General features: G+C 43.1%; 1 protein-coding gene across 1 annotated transcript in view; it reads left to right on the top strand.

Annotated features, from left to right (window-relative positions):
* LOC136970706 (zinc finger protein 493-like) overlaps nucleotides 1–22982 on the top strand; it is a 57350-nt gene extending 34368 nt beyond the window's left edge. Inside the window, 3 exon segments of the mRNA XM_067265173.1 lie at nucleotides 4445–5016; nucleotides 5019–5193; nucleotides 22350–22982. Of these exon segments, the coding sequence (XP_067121274.1) occupies nucleotides 4445–5016; nucleotides 5019–5193; nucleotides 22350–22552 (950 nt within the window). The 3' untranslated portion in view covers nucleotides 22553–22982.
* Nucleotides 22983–23138: the final 156 nt, after the last annotated feature.

Here is a 23138-nt window from a genome sequence, read left to right as displayed (position 1 = left end):
AAAGAAAATCCGGTAGAAGATTAATCGGGTTAAAAACGAAACGGAACCGGAAATTCGGTGCGTTTTCGGCTACCTTCGTCATTTTTCTTCCTCTCCGCGCGGCCGGTTCGCGCCGCATCGGAATTCCGATTCCTCGACCACGCCGACGCCGCGCGCGAAGACCGAACGTTTACGTTCGGAAGGGAAACCGGAAACGCTTCGAGACTTCTCGTCTCATGCGCCAACACATGCCGAGTTACGCCGACGACAATAAAAAATTCTCGTTTTACGACGTTACGCGTCAATACTAACGCGTAATTTCCCGTATACAAGCAGCCGGCACTCTTTTTCCTAACCGGAATCTCCCATTTAATTAACGGCCTACGGGCTTAAAACGACTAGGGCGCCCTTCCTTCCCCTGTGGCCGTTACGGGAACGAACGAAAATTTTAATAACGTAGATCCCGAAACCCGATCTTCCTTTAGAAAAAAGAAGAAAAGTAATTTTTCCGGAGAATCCGCGCCACATTGTTGGAGAGGAGTGGAGAGATCGAACGCCGCTTCTAAATTAATAATAGTAATAACAATAATAATACTTTCTTCCTCCGTAGAAATAACAAATAAGGAAAGGAAACGTTTCTCTCTTTATTTTGTTATTTTTAACAACCACCCTATTTGGGTACCCGCGCTTCCGTCGCCTAATGAATACGACCTGTTAGGGAATTGGCAATTTCCGGAATTCCTCCCTCCCTCTTCTCGGAATACGGAAAAGTACCCGAGATTCATACAATAAGGATAGAATTTTAGGCAAATTCGTGCTGGATCCCTGCACGAGATCGTTGTCGTGCGGTCTTTTTCCCAGGCCTAACATCGGAAAGGGTGGAAAACACGCGCGTGCTTTAGTCCTACGCTATTCCTTTTAAGGAAAGAGAGAAAATCGCATTAAGCCCGTACAAAAAAAGGGGGTCCTTCGGATATGACGAATGTCCCCCTGCCGCGTGCGATAGAAACTAGTATATTCCGGAATTGAATTGGCCCATCTTTCTTCTTCCCCGACGATTCCTTTTCGGGGAAGGAGTCCGGATTCGTGGACCGGGAAAATCTTTACCTTTCTGTCACACATTTTAACTCCTCCGATATTTATAAGAAGGCATTTTAAAGTCGATCTCTCCGCAAGTCGGTAGTCGATACTTCTCCACCCGTCTCTCCGAAAACCGTTATTTTTCGAGGGTCCTCTCGATTTGTGTTACTCGCTATCGACAGACCCTCAAATTTGCACTTCCCCGCTTATGTTTTTCTTTGGAAATTCCTCCGATCCCATGGCCTCCCGCCTCTACTACAAGCCACGAGTCTCTTACTAAAAAATGTATTCCACCCCTCCCTCCCGCCCTCTTCTTATAAGTATTTGTGTATCGAGCGCTAACGTTGTTTCGTATTTGGTAACCGTCCTGGCACCGAATAACTTTTATTCTTTTTCTTTTTCTTCTTCTTCTTTCTCCGAATCCTCCCTTTCTCCTACCAGAAAGGGGGCGAACTCGAATTTTGTTTGGACCTTTCTTTACTCTTCTTTTTTACTATTTAATCCCGAACTTACCGAATAAATTAGGGGGACGAACAAAGTTGGTTTTTAGTTCTATAAATAGTTAAACCGCGCGAGAAGACGTAGGCTAGGGGTGCATAAAACACAATGGGTTCGGCGCTGGCTCACCTTTGACTAAAGCTCCTTCCATTCTAGAATTAGAACATTTAAATTGGCATTAAACAATTGGAACCTAACTATTCCTTCCTTCCTCTTTTTTCTTCCCTACTTTTCTTCTAAACGACTCTTTAGGGTGTTTTCTCGTAGGATCCTATGGATGCGCTCCCGCTCCTACCGTTTCTAAATACTAGAATGCTCCTCCCTGGTTTTCGAATGGTGGAAGTGGAAGAGGAAAGCCGCGGCCTAAACTTTTCCGGGGTGGAGAGCGATTTGGAACTGAGTGGCGCGCGGTCGACCGTCGCGCCGAAAGGTACGCGACGCGCCAAAAATCGGGTATGGCCCCAGGCGCTCAATCTAAGTTGGGCCGCCGAAGGCCGCGGGCGCGACGAACCGACCGACGAAACGCGATTAAGAGAAGGGAAGCGAAGGGAGGGCGTCCGGATTCTCTCTCCTCAATCTTACCGCTCCGCCACCTTGTGTCAATATCTGCGGGGCGCCGACTCGCGACCCGACGTGGGAAAGTAGCAGGCGCCACAGACGCATCCGATACCAAATTAAAGCCGACGCTTATTCCCTCGGAAAGCATACGGCCCCGGGCCCCGTCGGCCGTGCGGAGGGCGCACTCGGCCGAGCGGCTTATCGCCAAATGCCGTTTCTCACCGCCCCTTAATCCCCCCGCGCCGCGCGCTCGATACGCGTTTTTGTCTCTTGTTCTAGGCGCGGGAAGAAAGAAAGATGGCGGTCGAGCGCCCGGCCCGATCGGGTCTTTCTTCCTCCCCCCGTCCCCTCTCCGGCGGGCGGGAGGAAAAGAGGGACGGGGGCCACCCGACGTAATAAGCCGCGGAGGGAGCCGTAGGCATCCGGACGGAATAATTCTCCGATGAAGCGTGGCGCGCCAGTCCACTCATCTGCCAAACGTCCGTCTTAAAAACGGGAGAGACGGATGATCTTGTGACATATTACACTCCATTACTCTACCTCCCCATTCAGCTGTCCCCGACATACCGGGAAATATAATTACGGGCGCAGGCCGGCTTGATTTATGGCCGGTCGACTGGGTAGTGTCTGGATGACGCCGGACAAACGGTCCCGGCCGAGAGACGACGGCCTTAATTTAATAGTCGGCGGGCGACGGGTAGCGGTGCGGGTGGGCCCCCTGGCTCCCCGGCGGAACGGGGAGCCCTACCTCTCCTTCTGGGGCCCTCCAGCCCGGAAAGGACCCAGGAGATCGATGGAGGGGGAGGAGTGGGGGTGCGGGCGATCGAATCGACTACTCTCCCGCCAATATTTACAAAAGGGGACGACGCTCTCGCGGCCGAGTGGCACGCGATACAAATAGCCGGTCGAAGGTCGCGGACGCGGCGGAAGCGCGAGGCACCACCGTAAAAGGCGCTTCCGGGTCGAATCGGTCGGTCACGCGACCGGCGGAACTGCGGCTAATGTGTTTACGCGCTCGGTCCGATTAAGCTTTTGTGGGACGTCCCCCGTCACGGACTCGACTCGGACGACCATTAAAACCCCCCGGACGGGATCGCGCTACCTTTCCACGGTCTCGTCTACCTTCTCCTACTCTTTTCTTCCTCCTTCCCTCACTCTTTCTCACTCACTCTACCTCATAACCTCTCCCCTCCCGCCTACCTTTGTGTTTTTACTCACCCAACAAGCAAATTCTTCACTTTTTGTCCCTGATTCGGGTCGTCGCGCGCGCAAAATTTCGTCCCCTCTAAACGGGAGAACGAAAATTTGCACGCGCCCGCGCTTCGACACGGCCATTTAAAGTATTCTTCGACGTTAAATTCTGAGGTTAAATAAGTTAAAATGGCCACCGCCGAAGTCGCCAGGTTGCTGGAAACGTCTAGTCGAAGCGCCCAGGCCGAGTCGATGGGTTCGAGTCGAGCGCGCGCGCGACCGAAACGAATAAGATGGCTACAGATTTAATTTTAATTAACTCGACAATCTAATTTAGCTTCTTAGTTCCGGAGCCAACAAATTGGACATCAAACCGGCGTAACATTTATTACTTACCGTTAAGAACCTTTACGCCGCTCGCCCTTCTCCTCCTCCGGCATCGACCCCTTCGACCCTATCGGCCCCTTCAAATTTTCGAATTTCGATCATTTTACTTTATATCGGGGTTGGCGACGGTGACGTTGATACACCGTCCCTCGTTTCTAATTCCGTTTACCGAGGCAAAATCCGAAGGCCGCGAGATCTCTTCTTTTTAAAAGTGCAGGAAGGGGACCCTAAGCTTCCCAATTTTACCTCTGTAAGTCAGTTTAGGAATGGTTTAACATTCCTAAATTGATTAACGAAGGCAAAATTCGAGTGTCTAAAGACTTAAAGACTCGTTCCCTTAAACTTTAACGGGCTTTCCCTGTTTCGATCCGCGTTTCCAGCCCGTAGGACCCCTCTTTATTAACTTGCTCTTCTTAGATCTTCCTTGGCCAGTTACCGTATTTGTTTCTTTGTGGGCGCAAATGGTTTAGAACACCGGAAAAATTGTCATCTCTGCGAATGGATTCAACTTCTAAGTTGGGAGAACGCTTTTGGGTGCTTTTTCCGGTAGAATCCCTAAAATATTTTCGGAAGGGAGGGTTCTCCGCTCGGAATATTTATACTTTATTCGGGTTCCTATCCGTAAACGAACGTCCTGGGAGCGGTTTTAGACACGGCTGTTTGGCGGGGAAGATGGGAAAATCGGACGGTGGGGTGTTATTTTTCGCGGTTTTCTTTTTGGAAATTGGCAGTGACGGTCTTTCTGTTGCAGGAAACAAATCGGAAGAGAACAGGAACGTAGGACGCAGCGACCACTCTCCTTCGTCGTCCGGTTCCAAGCAACTGTCGGCCTACCTGCCTTCTCTACCCGGTCCGGGTGACCTTCGTTCCCTGACACTGGCCACGTGGGGAGAGGACTTCTTGGGTCGACCCCTGAATCTCGGCGACTACCACTCGTCCGGCCTCCTTCGCTCGCCGCCTCCCGGTCTGGGAGTGGGCGCGGCCGGCGACGCCTCCCTATCTTCGACTTCGGCGACTCCTTCCAACGACAAGTTCTATCGACCCTTAGCGCCCGGACTGGGCACCTGCTTCGGAATTCCCTTCTACCGCCTGACGGTACCGAAACCGGTACCGGCGGCGGGACAGGCGTCGGACGGACTCAAACCCCTTTCGGTGGCCGACGTGTACTCGTGCGTCAAGTGCGACAAGATGTTCAGCACTCCGCACGGACTGGAAGTGCACGCTCGACGATCCCACAGCGGGAAGAGGCCCTTCGCCTGCGAACTGTGCAACAAAACCTTCGGACACGAAGTGAGTCTTAGTCAACACCGTCGTCCGCTTCCGACAGGGGCCAGAAGAGAAGCTTCGAGTGCAAGCAGTGCGGAAAGAGCTTCAAGCGATCGTCCACCCTGTCCACCCATCTGCTGATCCACTCGGACACCAGGCCCTACCCTTGCCAGTACTGCGGAAAGAGGTTCCACCAGAAGTCCGACATGAAGAAGCACACCTACATCCACACAGGTGAGTCAGTTCCGAAAACTTCCGTTTCCGTTTCCGGTCCGAGCCGTCTTTCTACGCAAAAACAAAATAAACAAAAAACAAAAAAAAAACCCTCGGACCGGCCACACCCGAGCCGATCCGAGTCGCGTCGGCAGCCAATGGCGCTCCTCCCTTCCCGTTACTCGGGAAACCGAAAGAGAGAAGGGTCCCGGCGCACGCGCGCTGAAGGAGCCCTTCCATCCGGAGGTTGCGAGTCCACCCCTTTTTTATATCCCCCTTTCGGAGAGGAAGTCGGAAAGAGAAGAATCCCGGACCGGGCCGAGAGCGGGCCGGAAGGAGGGCCGTTGGACGATAATGGCGCAGTTTGTATTCCGTATAAAACGGGGGAGGAAGGATAAAAAAAAATACAGCGGAAGAGCGGGAAGAGTATTACCTTCTAACGCAATTAGGACAGCAATTTGTAAGAGCTCTTGAATTAGATGCGAGTGGATTTGTTCCCGGACGCTGCACGATAATTAGGGAGCGCCCGAGGGGAAAGAAGCCGTGCCTGGAGGAAAAAGGGAAGGTAATTCAATTAAAGGCCGGTCCCATTCTGGGGATTAGAAAAACAAGGCAAGAGCTCGCTCGTCCGGGTAATCACAGACGACCGAAAGCGGCCGAGCGTCTCGTCTTCATCGAGCTGTTGACATTAAAATCCTCTCTGTTTGCCCACCGAAAGTCTACCGAATATTCCTGGCGGATGGCCCGGGGCGCCCGCCACGCGCACACAGATTTTTCCCTCCGTCCAGGCCCGCCGCCAGGAGGGGGCCCCTTTACTCTCGGTCTCCCCTCCTTTCCCCTCCCGGCTGGCGGTGTTAAACGGTTGCAAATTTGCCGGCAGGGGGCGCAGCCGGCCCGAGGAATTCCATCCTCGACAAACGTCATAAGAGGGGGGAAACGGGTGGGAGGAAGCGGGGAATGAATGCGCGAGCGGCAAAGGGGGAGAGGGGCAAATGGAATCCGCTCTTCTATTTCCGCTTTTACCTGTTAGAAGATAAATGAGTCGGCAAATTGAATTTGTGGAGAACAATGCGTGCTTTGCTCAAATCATTGCAGGATGGGACCCCGGTCGTTATCCGTCGGAGGGGAGGAAGAGGGGCGCCTTTTACCCTTTCTAATAAGTGGGAGTGTTTCGTTAGCGCTGGGAATACGTCCGGGGAATCACTGCAGCCACCGTACGCTTTTCCCTCCTCTTTCCCCCTTTCTGAATTTTTAACCGGCGCGTTTGACTCCCTTTCGAATCTCGTGACGCCCCCTCCACCCGCCGAATTGCTCCGCTCCCGAAACCCCGGGCCCTTTCGACAAGCGGGCCTCTCCTTTCCCCCGTTAGCCTGGGGGTTGGTTCCCGTTCGGTCGGGACAGCGGAATATTTCCGGCGTGACTTTACCGTTCGGGGTTTTTGTCCGTTCCCCCGTGACATACGACTTCAATAGGGCAGAGGAGGTCGGGGCGTCGGGGGGATTGTAACGAGCAATTAAGGCCCGACCGTTGGCATTGAATCACGGACCGGTGACTAACCGGCCCGTTTACTCCAGACTCCTTTTTATCACTCCGGGCCAAACTCTCTCTCTCCCCCTACCCCGAAAGGCAAAGGCAAAAGGCGCCTGGACGTTTCGTCCCGCGTGCCTTTCTTTCTGTTTTATGGCCTTCCGTGAGCGCGAATCTTCCCGCCGCCCACCCACGCCCACCGCCCTCGGTAATTAAAACAGCCTTAGCCAGGAACCGCCCCTCTACACCCATTTGGCAGACGTCTAAACGCGTTCGGAAAACCTTTCACAAGAGGATAAACCACCACCAGAAGCTACCGTTCCTCCTTCCAAGTTACCTACGCGCCTCCAAAATCCTACTTACGTCACCTACGCGCCTCTAGAATCCTATCTAAGTCACCTATTCGTAATTGATATATGTAGGCCTTCCTGGCGAACGACGCGTTACGTGCCGTAACGCATTTTACATCGTTTCCACTCCCTCTATTGCGGCATTAACAAATTCACGAGCGGAAGGATAACGTCGATAATTTGTTTACGCGTATCGACCGACACCCGATCGTCCTAAGCACCAGGCACATTATGCTCATTGTAGAAATTAGGCGCGCGTAGGACGGTAGTTAGACCACTTATCACACACTCCGCACCACAGAATAACCGTTATACGCTTCTAGAAAAGCCATGGTACCACGCCAGCCGCGTAAGATTCGAACTTTTTTACGGTCGATTCTAGAAAATGAAGAAAGATCTAGAAAAGGATCTTCGGATGATCAAATTCTTTTTGAATTTTTCCATCTTAATTAACACTAAAACGGGTGGTTGTGTTTGAGATTCCCCGTTGCCAATAAATCTGCTCGTCACCCCTGAATATTTATCAGCCTTAATGAAACCACCCCTTTGCTTTTCCGTCTTATTGTCTACTGTGAACTTTGAACCTTCTAGAATTCGAATTTTGTGTGTTGGTTCCCCTTTTAAAGTTGTTCCAACGTGTTGCGGGTTGTATAAACATCCAAAAAATTCACGAATACGAAGGAAAATTTGATTTTCTAACGGTAATCAAACCGATTCTTTAATGTCGCGCAAGCCTGACCCGGGTGACCCTCAGGGTACGCGATCTACCGATTGGAAACTGCTTCGTTAATTCTGTTTGTTTTGTGGGCTTCCCGACCACCCCGCTGTTCGTCGATGCTCGGCGATTGCGCTTTTAGACTCTGCACCGCGGCTAAATAATGTGTTTAAAGAGTACCCAAAGTGGCAAATAACCGGGCAAAGACTGTCGCGCGCTTAATTTTCTATTTGGCCCACGAATTTCGGGTCCAAATTGTCTTACGGGGTAGGATAATCCACGCCGATGGTAAACGTATGGCGAACACGTACGCGCTACGCCTACGGCATCAAAAGTTTAATTTTACGAATCTGCACGCGTAGGCCTTCAGGCATTTCTTATTTATTTTGAGGAAATTCTCTTCTAGAATTTAGTTATCGTGAAAACTTTTCCCGAAACTTTGTTGATCTGGAAATTTTCGCCACGTTGGACGGGCCACGCGTCGCCGGCGCGCGTAAATTACGCAATGCAACGCGCGTAAAATCCAAGCTTTAGGCCAACGTTTCTTTATCAAACCGGCACTTAATTCAGGTGTTTTTATACTTTTTTTTGCCTCATACCAGAGAATTTTTTGGGGAAATAACTTAAAATATGAATTTATTTTTTGGCCCCGTATTCGTCGGCGTACCAAATTTAAGTGGGTGTTTTTATTTTGCGTTAGATTCCATGCCAAATTCGGAGAAAGGTTGGTTGTTGGCACGCGCTCCATCTTAAATATTTAAATAAGAATATCGTGTGAGGTCCCTTCTCGTCCCATCGGATCGGGCCGAATTTAAGTTCACGTTCTTTTACGTAAGCTCGCAGATTATTGGTCGTAATTTCGAAAGGCGTCACTTTCTAAACGAAGAAAAAAAAAGCCAATCCAATCAGTTCGTACTTAGCGTGAAATATTCAAAAAAACACGAAAGTTTTTGAATATTTAAGTTAATAAATATTTAAAATTGGGTTAGATTAAATCCAGACTTTATTATTAACGTCCGTATTTAAAAGTTTCATGCGGATGCAAGAGCGATTCTCGTAGGATCTAGAATTTGGATCGGTGGTTCTCGGCCGGCTTGCCGTGGCACACTGCAGAGTAACGAACTTCTAGGCGCTAGGAAACTTCAAAAATTCGTCTAAAAATCGCATTTTTACGTAAAAACACCGTAGATCTGTAACATTTCGTTTATACCTGCATCACGGATGCGACGTGGCCCTTTGCTGTGACGTAAAAGAATCGCTTTGGGGAGGAATCTTCGTTTTAAATGGCCAAAATCGTTACCGTAAAGTGTCTCGTTCGAAGCTTTAAGCCTTGGCCTACACGATGCCAACCGGGTTGGCAGTAAAATCATTTTTCTTGGGGGGGATCCTAACCGGGCAATCCGCGTATTAAAGAGGATCCGGAGATCCACGTATAAAAAAACCCCACTCGGATCTTCTTAAATGCCCTTTCCGTTACTCGTTTACGTCTCAGATTCCCGTTGTAAAACTCGCTTTAACGCGTCGCCCGGGAGATAACTCTTCAAGATACGGCTCCTCGAAGTAACGTTTTACTTCGCCCTTCATCTTCTTACGCATTTTGAAAAGGGACTGGAAGTCTCGCGGCAAACCGTTAAATCCTATCGGACGATACTATTAGGTCTACTTTACCCGTAACGACTTCCGGAATGCGTCAATCTCTCCGTGAAACGCGTGGCTTTGCCATTCCTGCACCCACTCTGCGTTTAATTTAGTTAAAGGGAACCACCAGCCGGAAGCTACGTAACGTAAACGTATCGAAGTCGCATTTCTTCCCTCCTACTTTTCCTTTGTCGGATGTGGACCAAATAAGACGAGATGTTGGCGCGTTCGAAGATCGTGAAAATCGATCGGGGTATTTATCTAGCGATAACACACCAAAAACGTAAGGGAATGCGGGGCAAGATGGTTCCGCCTGTCGACTTTAACGTTTCTTAATGGCTAAAGAAGTCTAAACAAGTCGGTGATAAACAATTACCACGTAAATTTAATGTTTGATTTTATGGTTAAATTTCAAAACACGTTTTAGAAATTCGGATTTTTTTTCTAGGTTTTAATTTAACGTTTTTTTTTTTTTTTGGATGAAAACCTTGCTTAAACGTTTTCGAGCGAATGTCTCGATTCGATTGTTTTTTCGCATAAGATTCGGGTTTTCGGTAAATAAGGTTGTCGTTTTAAACGTTTTTCTTGAATTAGGTTTTTTGATAAAGGACCGTTCGACGGTTTTGCCCGGGATTTTTTGACTTTCAACCTTTTCGGATAAGTTTTGAAATTCAACATTTTCGAGTGAATGTTGTCGTTGAAATTCAACGTTTTCTGATGAGTTTTGCCTTTGAAATTTAACGTTTTCTGACAAGTTTTGTCTTTGAAATTCAACGTTTTCTGACAAGTTTTTGTCTTTGAAATTCAACGTTTTCTTGTGTTTTTTCTTTGGAAATTCAACGTTTATCGGAGAAGCTTTGACTTTCAACTCTTACCTGAAAACGTTGACGACTCGATTCCTAACGTCTAATCACTTCAAACGATACCTGATCCGACGATAACGTTTTTTTTTTTTTTTTAATTTCCAACTTTTCGTTTAAGAGTCTCGATTCAACGTTTTTCCAAAATGGTGTACTTAAATTCAAGATTACCATTTTCCAGCCTTTACAATAACTTTATCGCTTAACACTTCCACAAAGATTTCCGGTTTAACGTTACCGTCGACTGGCTACCGGCAAATTTCGCAGCGAAAAAAAAAAACGTTAAACCCGAGATTCTTTTCCAAACAGCCACTCGGTTTAACGTTTCGTCGTACGCGAATAACGCAATCCCAGCGAAAATATACATTTACAAAACACAGCATGGCTAGTAACCAACCGAAATTAGATCAAAAGGAGGGTCCTAGTTGGGATTCCGTAGTGTACGGTAAGCACGGGATGATGTCCAAAAGGGATATCGAATATTCCCAACTCGTCTTTGCCCCTTCCAAATAGTTAATGTCCAATCTTTCCCAAACGAAACTTTCCCCACTTCTTTGCCATTCCTCGTGTAATTTCCCTGGAAATTTCTTCTCCGAAAAATCGAAATAACGGGGTGCTACACAAACCGTTAAGTACTTAAAGAAAGGATTCTTTCGATTACGACCTTTAGAATACGGCATTTAACATTTATCGTCCTATCGAGTAACGTGAAATCTCTTCCGACATTTTACACGCGGGTCGTAACTTTCGCCTTTCTTTCACGTTTGGGACTTCCTCCCCCCAATCCAAACCGAAGTGAAGAGAAAAAATAAAGAAAGAAAAGAAAAGAAAAGAAAAAACTTCAATTTCTTGAAATCCGAATTAAAGGAGACCCTGGCGATAAGATTTTTCACCTCTTTTTATTAATTCGTCGGGGTGTTTGGAGAGGAGAAATTCGAGGTTTTTTCTTGTTATATCGAAGAGTAGAATCGATTTCTCGTCTCGGAATATCCGACTTTCTCCAACTGATTAAGGAACAGGCGTGCTAAACATAAATAGGGGCTAATGCAATGCTCTTCACGCTCGCCTGAGAGAACGTGTGCACCACGTTTCCCCTCTTGTCGTCACTCGGAAATCAAACTGGATCCTATAAATAAGCTTTCTTTGCTATGTTTAGTGGTAGGTTACTGCTTGAAGCACAGGAAAAAGAAAACCGAAACGGTGGATGGCCCTGTCGAAAATAATAATATATATTTAGCCCCACTCTCGTTCTGCTCCGAGTGATGAAATCTTCACGTTGTAAGCGTAGAATTTCGTAAATAATTCACCAATTGGGCAGTTTTGGTTGCGGTAATCGAAGATGTAATATTTTCTTCGTATTTTACACCTCAGTAGGAGTGTAATATTATAAATTAAGGGTTTGTTTGAGTGTACTTTTTATTCTTCAACTGATTTTCTTGGCGTGGATGCGGAGGAACGGCTTTATTACTATAGAGAAGCCTCCTGTTCTAGTATTTGCGAAAAGATAAAAGGCTGCTTTTAGTGCTATTCTGTTCTTTTAAGTATCCGTTTACAAATAACGTACAGCTTATAAAGAAAAGGAATAGAATTTAGGAATACTAAGATGCTCTAGAACATCCCTCGGGGTAAATCGATACACGATAAAATCTACTTTGTATCGTTTTCGTGTAGATCAGGGACTAGATACCGCCTGTCCATTCTCATTTTTTATACGATAAAGCTTGATATTAGTCATATAACTGGTTTTTATTAATTAAAATCGCAAAATACCAGGTAGAAATCCTCAAATCTACTCCCCTTTCCCAATTATAACCTTATCCATTGAACTGTAAACAATTTATAGTCGATTGAGGAGTAAGGAGCCTTAATTTTGTATACACCATAAGAAAATTGGGACCGTTTTTAGTGTAAAAACTTGTATACCCGTAATGGGGCATAGTACGGTACATTGTATATAATGTACTGTAGTGTACAATATTGTACTGTATAATATTGTACTGTACAATACAAATGGGGATTATAGTACTTTATAGAGAGGAGCAAGGCAGACGTTTCTGCGACGGTTAACTCCTCCGAAACCGTTCAACCGATTTAAATAATTTTTTGCACTCAAATAGAACCCACCCCGGTTTATGTCACCACGCAAACGGCATCTTAAAATTCCACCCGTGACCGGAGATATATAAGGTCAAAGTTCGCAATGTTGTCTATGGGGAAACGGAGCGAGGTGTCCGGCCCACGCGGACAGACCTAGTATATAAAGTGTAAGTTACTATTCCCCTCCGTTACGAGTATACGCAATTTCTGCTGGATATGCCATACAAACAGTGTATTTAAAGCGAAATTTCAGTAGAATTTTTCGTTTATAATGCTAATCCCGCACGATAAACTCGAAATTGAATATTACTGTAATCAGCACCTTAATACCCTCGGGATATTCGTCCAAACTTACAAAACCCAGTAGTTAACGGGTCCGTCGAGAGGTCAGAAAGCGTTTTTAATGTTTATCGAAGTAGTTTATATTCTAACACCAGCCAAGAAGGGCGCGAAGAAAGAAAAACAAAGTCAGATGTAACGAAATTTTTCACGTAAGCCCAATTTTTCTTAGTTCTAAGACTTTATTACTGTTTTTCCGAAGCTGGCATTTACAATAATAAGAAAAAATACAATTTTATACAACTGTTTAGACCTAAAATTTATCTTAAAATCCTCGATAAAACCGTATTTTCTAGCCGAAAAAATAAGCTAAAGCGACGAAATTCTCTAGTTGTTTTTATCTTATCTTCGGATTTGTACAGATTTGTACTACATTTAACACAATAATTTATAATTATCTTTTTAATATTAAGCTTGGAAGTAACGACAGTTAAATTCCCTATTGTTGCAAGAGCGCCGGTAGATGATATATAAACGGTTACGCTGTCTGTATGTACGCAGTTAAATTGTAACTTTTTCTTTGTGTATTTAGCAACTCGAAATAACGTAATTATCCTCGATATAACTATTTATATCGTATCAATTTACTAATACGGGCGATAAAGTACGGAAAACGTCTGAATAGGTCACGCCTATTTTCGTTACTCGTGCTAAACGTAACGGCATTTAATTCGCGACAAGGCGGTGTGTTACGATTTTCTTTATTTTTTCTTCTTCTTTTTTAATGCATTCGGTATGGTGTTTTTTTCTATTCCGAACTACGTTCGAGAATCCTGGTGTAAGTCAACACTAGACAAGTTGAATTTATGTCTCCCTTAACTCTAATTATTTCGTAATCTTTACGTTACGTATTACAGTAAATAAGATCCACGAAATTTTAGCCGAATTTAATATTTCGTTTGTTTTAGTTTAACGTGTGGAGAATGGCAAAACCTTACGTTAAAAATGCTGCCGGTGTCTTATTTTTGCGTCACAGAACAAAGCCCTATTTGTGCCTTATTTTACACTAGAAATTCTGGTATTTTACGGCGAGAAACTTAAAAAAACGTAACGTAATGTTGGTTAATGTATCCACAGTTCATAATATTCGATACGGAGCGATTCCTGTTTACACAGGTTTTACTGTAACACTATAATTTATCATTCAGATAGTGTACTATACACTCGTAATGTTAAGTTTAGTCACTTCAGGTCCCCCTTTATCGCTTCCTGTAGGTTAGGTTATATCGAAGTATCCATCCAAGAATAGGCATTTTTCTCGGTTCGTTTTAATATAATACATCTCCCCCGTTTAGGTGTGAAAAAACCCCGAAATTACGCTACGTACGTCGTTATACCGGGTGAAAAGAATTAACACGAGAGAGAGAAGAAAGTGCCCGGTCTTTCTATTGTCGACCTCATTCGCGGTCCGACAGGATCGAGGTCGAGATTATCGGATTCCGTCGTCGACTAATTACGGTCGACGGGCGAGAGCGGTAGCTCCGCCTACCGGATACACCGCCGACGACCTCGTTTCGACCCCGTAAATCGGGAGAAAGCGCCACCTTTAATATCCTCCGAAGACACTCCCAGTTAACGGCCTTCCCGAGCATCCTTCTGCATCCGATACACTTTTTTTCCCCCACTTCTTTTCTTTTCTTTTTTAATGTAACTCTACCCGAAACGGGCTTCTACAACCCTCTTAAAATTTTATCCCCTTTCTTGTTTCGTGTCTATCGATCCGGATGAAGACATAGCATTACGGACTGCACCGTAATCCTCTTTAGAAACGGTCCTCAAACCGACACTGGCCAACTAAAGTCGAATATTATTGTTCCGGTGTTTGATACGCTGGATCTGTTACGTATTTATTCCTCCCTTCCTCCAATTAGCCAAGTTTAATTTATTAAAATCCCGGTTAATTAGACAATTGTTTAAACGTCCTTTGATGGCCTGGCCTGGATGAACCGTCATCTTATCTCTCTTCTCTGTCTGGTTTGCTGGAGAGAGAGAGAGAGAGAGAGAGAGTTCCATATTTTAATACCGGCTGGTCGACAGGACGTGCAATTTTTCTCTGTACAACTGTCTTTCTCCCATTCTATCGCCTTTCAAGATATCGACAACGTAGTGTACAAAAAGCAGCCTCCGTATCTTATCGATCCGGGGATATTTTTCCTGTGCTACGTTCTTTAAATCGTTCACGATCTTTGTTTCTCGCTTCCTCGGATAACACTCCGTTATAGGGTGTAGGAACCGATGGTAAAATACCACTAGACTAGTTCCCTTCTCCGACTCGATAACTTTTCACATGGCGTGTAAACAGCAAGAATAATGTGTTCGATATATTTGTATAGTACGTCCCTTTTCTTATACAACTGATAGTGGAATATCCGAAATCATTTATAATTTAATTCCACAGATTTATAAATTAAAGCATCTATATGATCTCCGGGGCTGATTTAACCGTAAAATTCTACTCAATTTAAGAGTAAAAACACCCGTTTATAACCGCAACGTAGGCCGAGTACGGTACGAAATATCTTCTTAAATTCTACCGTAATTTTCAACGATAATTTAATTTTATACAAAATAAAAACTCGTATTAATTTTTATTCTACGATTTAAAAGGTTATACGATTTATTTTCTTTCTTTCTTTTTTTAATTAAAACACCATTTAACACGTAACTGAGAGGGTTAAATGTTAAATGATGCTGTGGAGCAAGCTTGTTCTTTTCAGTGATTCTTACTTCTAACTAAGCAAAATAATTAGGAGAGAATGAAGTTGGAGAACAAATCGAAAGATAATGAAATGGCTATTGTTTCCGATAAACAATTCCTTTAATTAAAAGTTATTCTGATTGTTTCTTTTAGTCAAATTTTTGTATTTTTCTATCGTTAAATTCGAGATTTTTATGGTTTGTTTTCAATCGAGCAAGGTTTTTCTTTATTTATTTACAACTAAGGAAGGGAGCAAATACACTAAACCCTGTTTAAGTCGGAACCTGAGTAATAATAATAAAAAAAAAACAACCTGTCTAAACGGAACAGAGCGATTTTCTGTCTAAACCGCTTCAAAACCTGCCAAACCGGCTCCGTTTTACACAGGTTTTATTATACATTTTAAATTATTTTGATGGATATATTTTATTATTATGATTAAAATTGTCTAGTGCATTATAAAGTGTAAGATTTTATCATTTTTATTTTTTGTGAATGTGATTAGCATCTTGTGATGCGGTTGATAAAAACCGCATCAAAGATGCTGGATGAATCGAGATCTTCTATGAATTCCTGTTGTGATGCAACGGAACCTGCAATTTTTCTATCTTCAGCTGTCTTTCTTCCATCCTATGGCCTTTTATTTTATGCTATTTTAAACCTCGGTATAACGTCGTGAGGTATATAAATGGTGCGTAACTACTTGTAAGGCTTTCTTGCGTGTAACGGCATTGAAAATATCTTCAATACTTTTACACGGTATATAGACCTTCTTCTGCTGCTAAAGAGGGTGTATTTTGGATTTTAAACCCCCTTTTTTTCATTATTTTTATCTATTTTCTCAAAAAACTTTGTTTTAATCTACACGTGTATCATAAACACATCTTCAATAAACCTATATTTACTCTTTGAATTTAAAAAGGCTCCTTTAAGATCAATAAAAATATGTGGTAGGCCTATATTGATTCTGTTATATAGTAATTATGTTAATGTTTACGTGGCATACGTCTGTTTGTCTATTCTAAAACCGAAACATTGTATATGCGTACTGTACTGTACGTCACAAATTCTTACATCAATTAACAAAAATTGACATTTATGATATTAAAAATTCAAAAATTTGCATTTTTAAATACCTATAAGTCCGTATTTTGGTACAATTCATACACATTTTTAAGAATATTTTATCGTTATACTTATTACTACGAAGCGTTTCAATGTACAATATTTATACACTTAATTAAATTCTAATTAATCCTTTTTTTTATCTATAATTTCATTCGTTATAGCGTTTTAATGAGTCGCGATATAAGACATCCCTCGTATTAAAATCACAGTTCTTAATGGCAAGTATTGAAAAGATAAATCACTTTAAACACTTGATGGGCCTAAGTAGGAAAAAAAGAAGGAGAATTAATTTTAAAATGTAGGAAATAAATCTAATAGAGCCCCGATTTTACGATTTAATTGACTTGTGAAGAACGTTGCAAAGCGAGTCGTCGTATTTCCCTACGTTTAGTGTTACGAATTGAGGTTAAAGTTCTCGGAAATGAGTTTTAATTTACAATATAACATAGAGGTAGATGCAAAAAAAGGCATTTCACTTATTCTCAATAGAAAATTAATACACAAATTATAGAACAAGAGTACAGCACACTTTATAGTTGGATAGATTCATTCATTGAAAGTTGAGGAAGTATAAACACTAAAACCCCTTCTATAAATACGAAATCTCAATAAAATCTTCATCATTATTTGCAAATTTTAAATTATTTAATTAAAATTATTAATTTTTAATCTATATTTTAATAAGGAAACACATAGATAGTACTTCGCTTCATAGTTAAGATGAATTTCGAAATGTAATCGATGATTGGTCGATGATATGTTTATCCGAACGATGATTGGTTTGAAGAATTTAAATTTAAAATTTGAAATTAAGCGAATATTTGACTGTTTCGGTTTATTGTTGTTTTCATAACGTAATTTACTAATGTTATAAAATTAAAAAAAAAAAATATTGTATGTATGTAGATTATAGACGATTTTCATCTTTAAAATTATACATAAAGTAGAATTTAAAAAAAAAAGTATTATTTAGACAAATACGTTGGCAGTTTGTAAGAATATACAGTGACTTTCTATCATTATTTTCCATATATTTATACACAAGGTGTGATTTTTTCACAATTGATATTTTATGTATGCATCAGTATATCTTTCCATCCACTACTGATATTGATAGGTCTCTAATGACATTGATTTCCATCCATTCAAAAGCCATTTTGTCTGAAACCAGGATGAATCTCGTTTGAATCGATTAACCTGGTTTTCCAGATATTCGTGGAAAAAATACAGACAAACGGACGGGGGGAAAAATGTGATAATATTCTTAATTTTTTCTCTTTCTAAATCGCTAGAATGAAAAATTGAAATTAAATTTTAAGGTACGAAAACGTCACTCGGTATCACATATAAAATGTCGTGTGTATTGCGTACAATATGTAATCCATATTAGAATTATAGTGAAGCTTTTGCAGTGTTTTCTGAAACTTTATTATATAATATACAAATAACCGTAATGCTTTAGCAGTGGCGTAGCAAACATAACTGGCGCCCGGGGCATAATTGGCGCCCGATACTTTATTGGCGCCCCCTCCTCCCTCCAGAAACACATATAGTTTGTCTTGGAGACTATTTGGGCGCCCCTCTGCGAGTGGCGCCCGGTGCATGATACACTCCCTTGCACCCCCCTCGCTAAGCCACTGTGCTTTAGAATCCTTAAGGCCGGTTGCAAATCTATGGGTTATGGGGTGAAGAGCAGATAAATCTCTATTTCGTAATGGATTTTTATACAAATTTAAATGCATTCTTTTCTTAAAATGCCTACATTTTTAAGTAAGAACGCATTTAAACATGCAATCGTCTTTGAAAATCCTCCAGAAGGATTCGCGCTGGAGGAGTAACAAATAACAAAATAGAACAATCCTAACTCTTTTTTGGCATTATAAAGTAACAATTTATACAAGAAGAAGCATAAAACAAGAGGGAAAAAATACCCTTTTTACACCTCTTCTATCTTTATAATCTTCAAATCATTCCGTAGATTCGTGCTTCTAATAACGCCGAAGAAACTTTCAGCAATTGTAGTAGCAGGAATCAAACAAATAATGGCTTAAATTCGAAGCAAAGTTAAACAATTATTTTATACTTAATTTCTTACAAATGATTATATTTAGAACACCCGACTTAAAGATCTTCAGTAATTTAACTTTTGCCATGGTTTCCGACAGTTTAAATCTTGATGATTCCTCGGTTTCCATTAGCTTTAACTTAGCGATTCCTGTATCATATTAATTTAATTTGACTTGGACATCCTCTTCTTGCACCAATTTAATTTGGTCATATCTTTTTAGTGTTAGATTTTTCTCTTATTCTGGCTTAGAATCTCTTTTTTCCGGGATCATATTCACTCGAAGAGAGGAGATGGCCGAGTGTAAATAAGGTTTAAAAACACAGATTTAGACGTTTCGCCGTTTACACTAACAATTCAAGTGCCCCGGAGCGTAACTTGAAGAAGAAGAAGAAGAAGAAGAAAAAAAAAAAGAATTCTTTCTGGAAATATTATTTTTGTCTTTAAATTAAATTAAACCATTCGCGTCACTCTACTCCACACGTCCATACAAACGAGCAATATTTTTGCAGCAACACGCAATATTTTAGTCCAGATAAATCTCGCAGTTCTTTTGGTAAATTGCAAAAGACATTTCCAAAATTTTTGTTTTTTGTTTTTCCTTTCTTTTTCATAAAAGAAACGTGCCAATTGCACGTTGCAAAGCGTGGTCCATCACGAAACTTCTGGAGTAAATATCCAAACGGAAAATACAATTAAACACCAAAAGGGGGGGGGGTCGAGTTTGATTTAAGTTAAGTTTAATTAAGTAGTTTAAATACATCAATAAATAAGCCAATTTTGTACAATATCCCGATATTTTCCTCCCTCCCCGAGTGTGAAGTGCCTCGGGAGATCACGGACCGGAAGCGAAAGGAGCAAACTCGAGGGTACTTTTCTATGACCGGAAGTAGGAAAAATAAAATTTTAATAATTTTTTTTTATCCTAAAGAAATTTAGTTCCGAGGGGAAAGAAGATCCCGCTGGGTCTTCGCCTCGATTGGCACAATCCTCGAAATTGATACAAGAGCGTTGTGCCTTTTATTGTATGTGTGTGTGTTTTGTGTGTGTGTGTGTGTGTGTGTTTTTTTTCTAGTTTATATATAAAAATAGGCTATTTGCTAGTTCATTTCGATATGGCAACGTGAAATACTGCTTATAATTTATCTGTCGTGATGCCACGTAATGCCGCATTACGTGTATAATTTCAAGTGGACACGATAGTTTGCTGCCTAATGGGACTCATTTCGTAGAGTTTGGCTTACCGACTGAAGAGGTTTCCCACTTCCGCAACCGACTATAAAACACTATTTGACAATTACACACTATTTCAGCTCGTTTGCTAAGCAACCGTGACATGGCACGCGTGTGCCAACGATACCTATGAGAAACACTAACTAACGCTCGACGTGGGTACCCATTGCTTTACGACGTACTCCACGAGTTACTCCTATTAATTTGGCTTCTGTCGTTTACTAGGAATCCAATTTCGTGTTCCTTCGGCTATTTAAGGTGAGTGCTATAAAAATCTGTTAGGTTAAACACCCGTTGAGTACTGGAGCCGATCTTTTAACCTTCAGAAACTGATGGCAGACAGTGGCACTGTAGCTCCCTCCACGTTGAAGGTTCTTCTTTCATACGTTCTTTGTTCTTTGTGTATTTGTTATGTCGTAACGGGTCTTGTACACTATTGCAATTCAACTGAATCCCAGTGAAAGCACCCGTTTAACAAGATGGTTCCGACAGCAGGAGTTAAAGAACGTGATTCTATAGACGTGAAATTCTTAGTGAGTTGTGTAAACTTCGGCTAATTTCGTGACAATTCTTTCCGATATCTAAAACACTTGATCGATTCTTAATTATAGACAAGGGCCTGTGTTTTCTTTCTAAAGATTGCTTTATTTTTTGCCGAGAGAAAGAGAGAGAGAGAGAAAATGGTTTGATCTACCTCAAGATTTTTCCTTTTTTAATCAAAATCTTCTAGTGATTCTTATATTAAAACTTTATTTGAATGTTGCTAACTCCCTCGAATGGTTCCTGAAATCTAAAAAATCCTTAAACTATGTTAGAACTCAAAAAAATGATCGCAAAAGGCCTCTAGGCCTGAAAAATGATTTGGCTCTCAAACTGAAACCTCAAAAAAGACTGAAGTAATATCTCAATACACGTTTATTTATTCATTTATATCGTTAGGATGCGGGTTTCTCTTGTGTTTTCCTCACCTTTCCTAAGTCTCGTCCTTTCCCAAATCTCCCAAAATGTAATTTTGGAGCATTAAGACAAATCTAGTGTTACTTAAAATAGGGAGGAAATCAGAATTTCGAGTTAGAAGAACGTATAAAAACGTATTGCTTCGAAAGAGGGAAATGCGTAATTGGTTTCCCGAACGTATAAAAGTTAAGAACAATATCTATCACGAGAAAACCCAGCGAGTTTTTTGATACCTCGGCGAAGGGGTGATCGATAAAAAGCACGCGCTGCGCTTCTTTTTAGCACGCCTACACCAAGAAAGGAGGAAAGAAAGAAAAAAAGGGGGAGAGACGTGAAAGAAGGGCATTCTTTAGCATATTTTCGCGCGTTTAAGAAAGGAGGTAGGGATGCCCAGTCAGGGAGGCCCCCGATAAAAAAATATAATATATCTCGCGACAACGGACGATATTTTATTCGCTCGAAAATCGATGGTTTTTACGGCATTATGATGGTATATTATTAACTTATTCCGTTTTTAATTATTTATAAACCGATACTCGTAATGGTTTCTTAAAATTTTAACCGTTTACCACCGTTAGAAATGCCCGAAAAGGGTTCCGTTACGCTCGTCTTTACTAAATAAATGCTTTAAATATATGTATTACGGGTAATTGCTGTGATTTCGTAGCTTTCGAGTAAGTCTTCACGTGTTTTCTCACGTTAAACTCACCCCTTACGTGAAAGGAGTGGGGAAAAAAGGGCGAGAAGACGAACGATTTAACCGATTTTTCCCGTCGTTTTAGGGTGAAAAAGAGGGAAATTTTTAAAATTCTCTTTTACGGATCGATTAGACTCTTAAACGTTAGATACCGGGAGGCTCGTTTGAAGAGGGAGTTAGTTTGACGGCGGAGAAAGTAACCGCGTGACGTGGTAACACCTTCGATTGTTACGACGATTATCGATGGCTCCCGTCTAGGGCATTTTATAATTATTTTTGAATATCTAGCGCCCTACCACTACGGGTGCAAGGGTGCTCCTCTTTTATCTCCTTCGTAAAAGTACCGTTCGATCCGTTCTAACTGTAGTTTAGGGCCGAAAATACACAAGCGGGTGAGTGTTCCGAGTATAGGTAGGTGTGCAGCCTCACCCGCCTACTAAATATGGTAGGTGTGTGACAGGTAGGTGTGATACCATTGAATATGTCCGCCCGTCGGCGCCAACCGCCCGCGCTCATGGCTAAATTTTGGCAACGTCGGCCGCGCCCTATTCCCTAAAACGCTAGAGGTGTCGGATGGTGTTGTGGTTCCCCCCCTTCCGGGTGGGAACGACGTTCTTCTACCAGCGGGTCGTTACATCCACTTAAACAAACGAAGGAGGAATCCGTCTTCTGAAGTCTAGAAAACGTCCCCGAGATTTCATCCTCTCTCTGCGCCTCCGGACCATTTATTCCGCCAATTATCGACCCGCGCGTGTGGACGCGACGACGTCGCGCCACACGGTATGGAAATCGTTGGCAGTTTCGCGTTCGGAGACACGTGTCGCGCGGGGGAGAGTGATTGATACCTGTTCTAACGGCGCTTTTGTATTTCAGGTGAAAAGCCTCACAAGTGTGCGGTGTGCGGAAAAGCCTTCAGCCAGTCCTCCAACCTGATTACCCACAGCCGGAAGCACACGGGTTTCAAGCCCTTCGCCTGCGAAGTGTGCGGACGAGCCTTTCAGCGGAAGGTGGATCTACGGAGGCACAAAGAGACGCAACATTCGGACATTAGACAATTGCAGCAGTGTTCTCAATAGGTGAATGGAGCAGTCGTCGCCACTCACCGGGACCTATCCCCTTCGCCTATAAATATATATATATATATATATATACACACACACACAGAGACACAGACACATAACGTACAGTACGTGCGCAGGTACGGACGGGGCCGACGCATCCTTGCCCATTTACGCGTAAAAGTTTCCTTTTCGCGCCCCGAGCGCGCGTCTTCGTAGCTGCGTTTGCGCGCCGTTGGTTCCGAGTGCCGTGATGTCGTGTGACGTGCTAGTGACGCATCCTCGCTCCGGTCCGAAGGGCCGGAGGGATCGGACGGACGGGCCCGACCGCCGGGCCCGCCGTTCGGCGCGGGCCGCTCCGGGGCCGGGGGACCCCCGTCACCCGCCCGTCCGGTCGGCTTTAGCTAATGTCGTGTGAGTCGAAATAAAGATTCCGTTGTCAAAGTTTCGAGTGTCTAATTCCTTTTGCTCGCGCTCCACACCGGGCCCGCCGCCGACCACCTAACACGCGAAACGATATCCGCGACGCGTCGCGTGGTAAACTAAGAAGTCGACCATTCTCCGTAGTTATGGACTCGAATAACACGCGATTTTCTCGCTCGCG

Source organism: Centruroides vittatus, unplaced genomic scaffold (assembly GCF_030686945.1).
Source record: "Centruroides vittatus isolate TY-2023 unplaced genomic scaffold, ASM3068694v2 contig_2104, whole genome shotgun sequence".
NCBI lineage: Eukaryota > Metazoa > Arthropoda > Arachnida > Scorpiones > Buthidae > Centruroides > Centruroides vittatus.
This window is presented reverse-complemented; position numbering and strand designations above follow the sequence as displayed.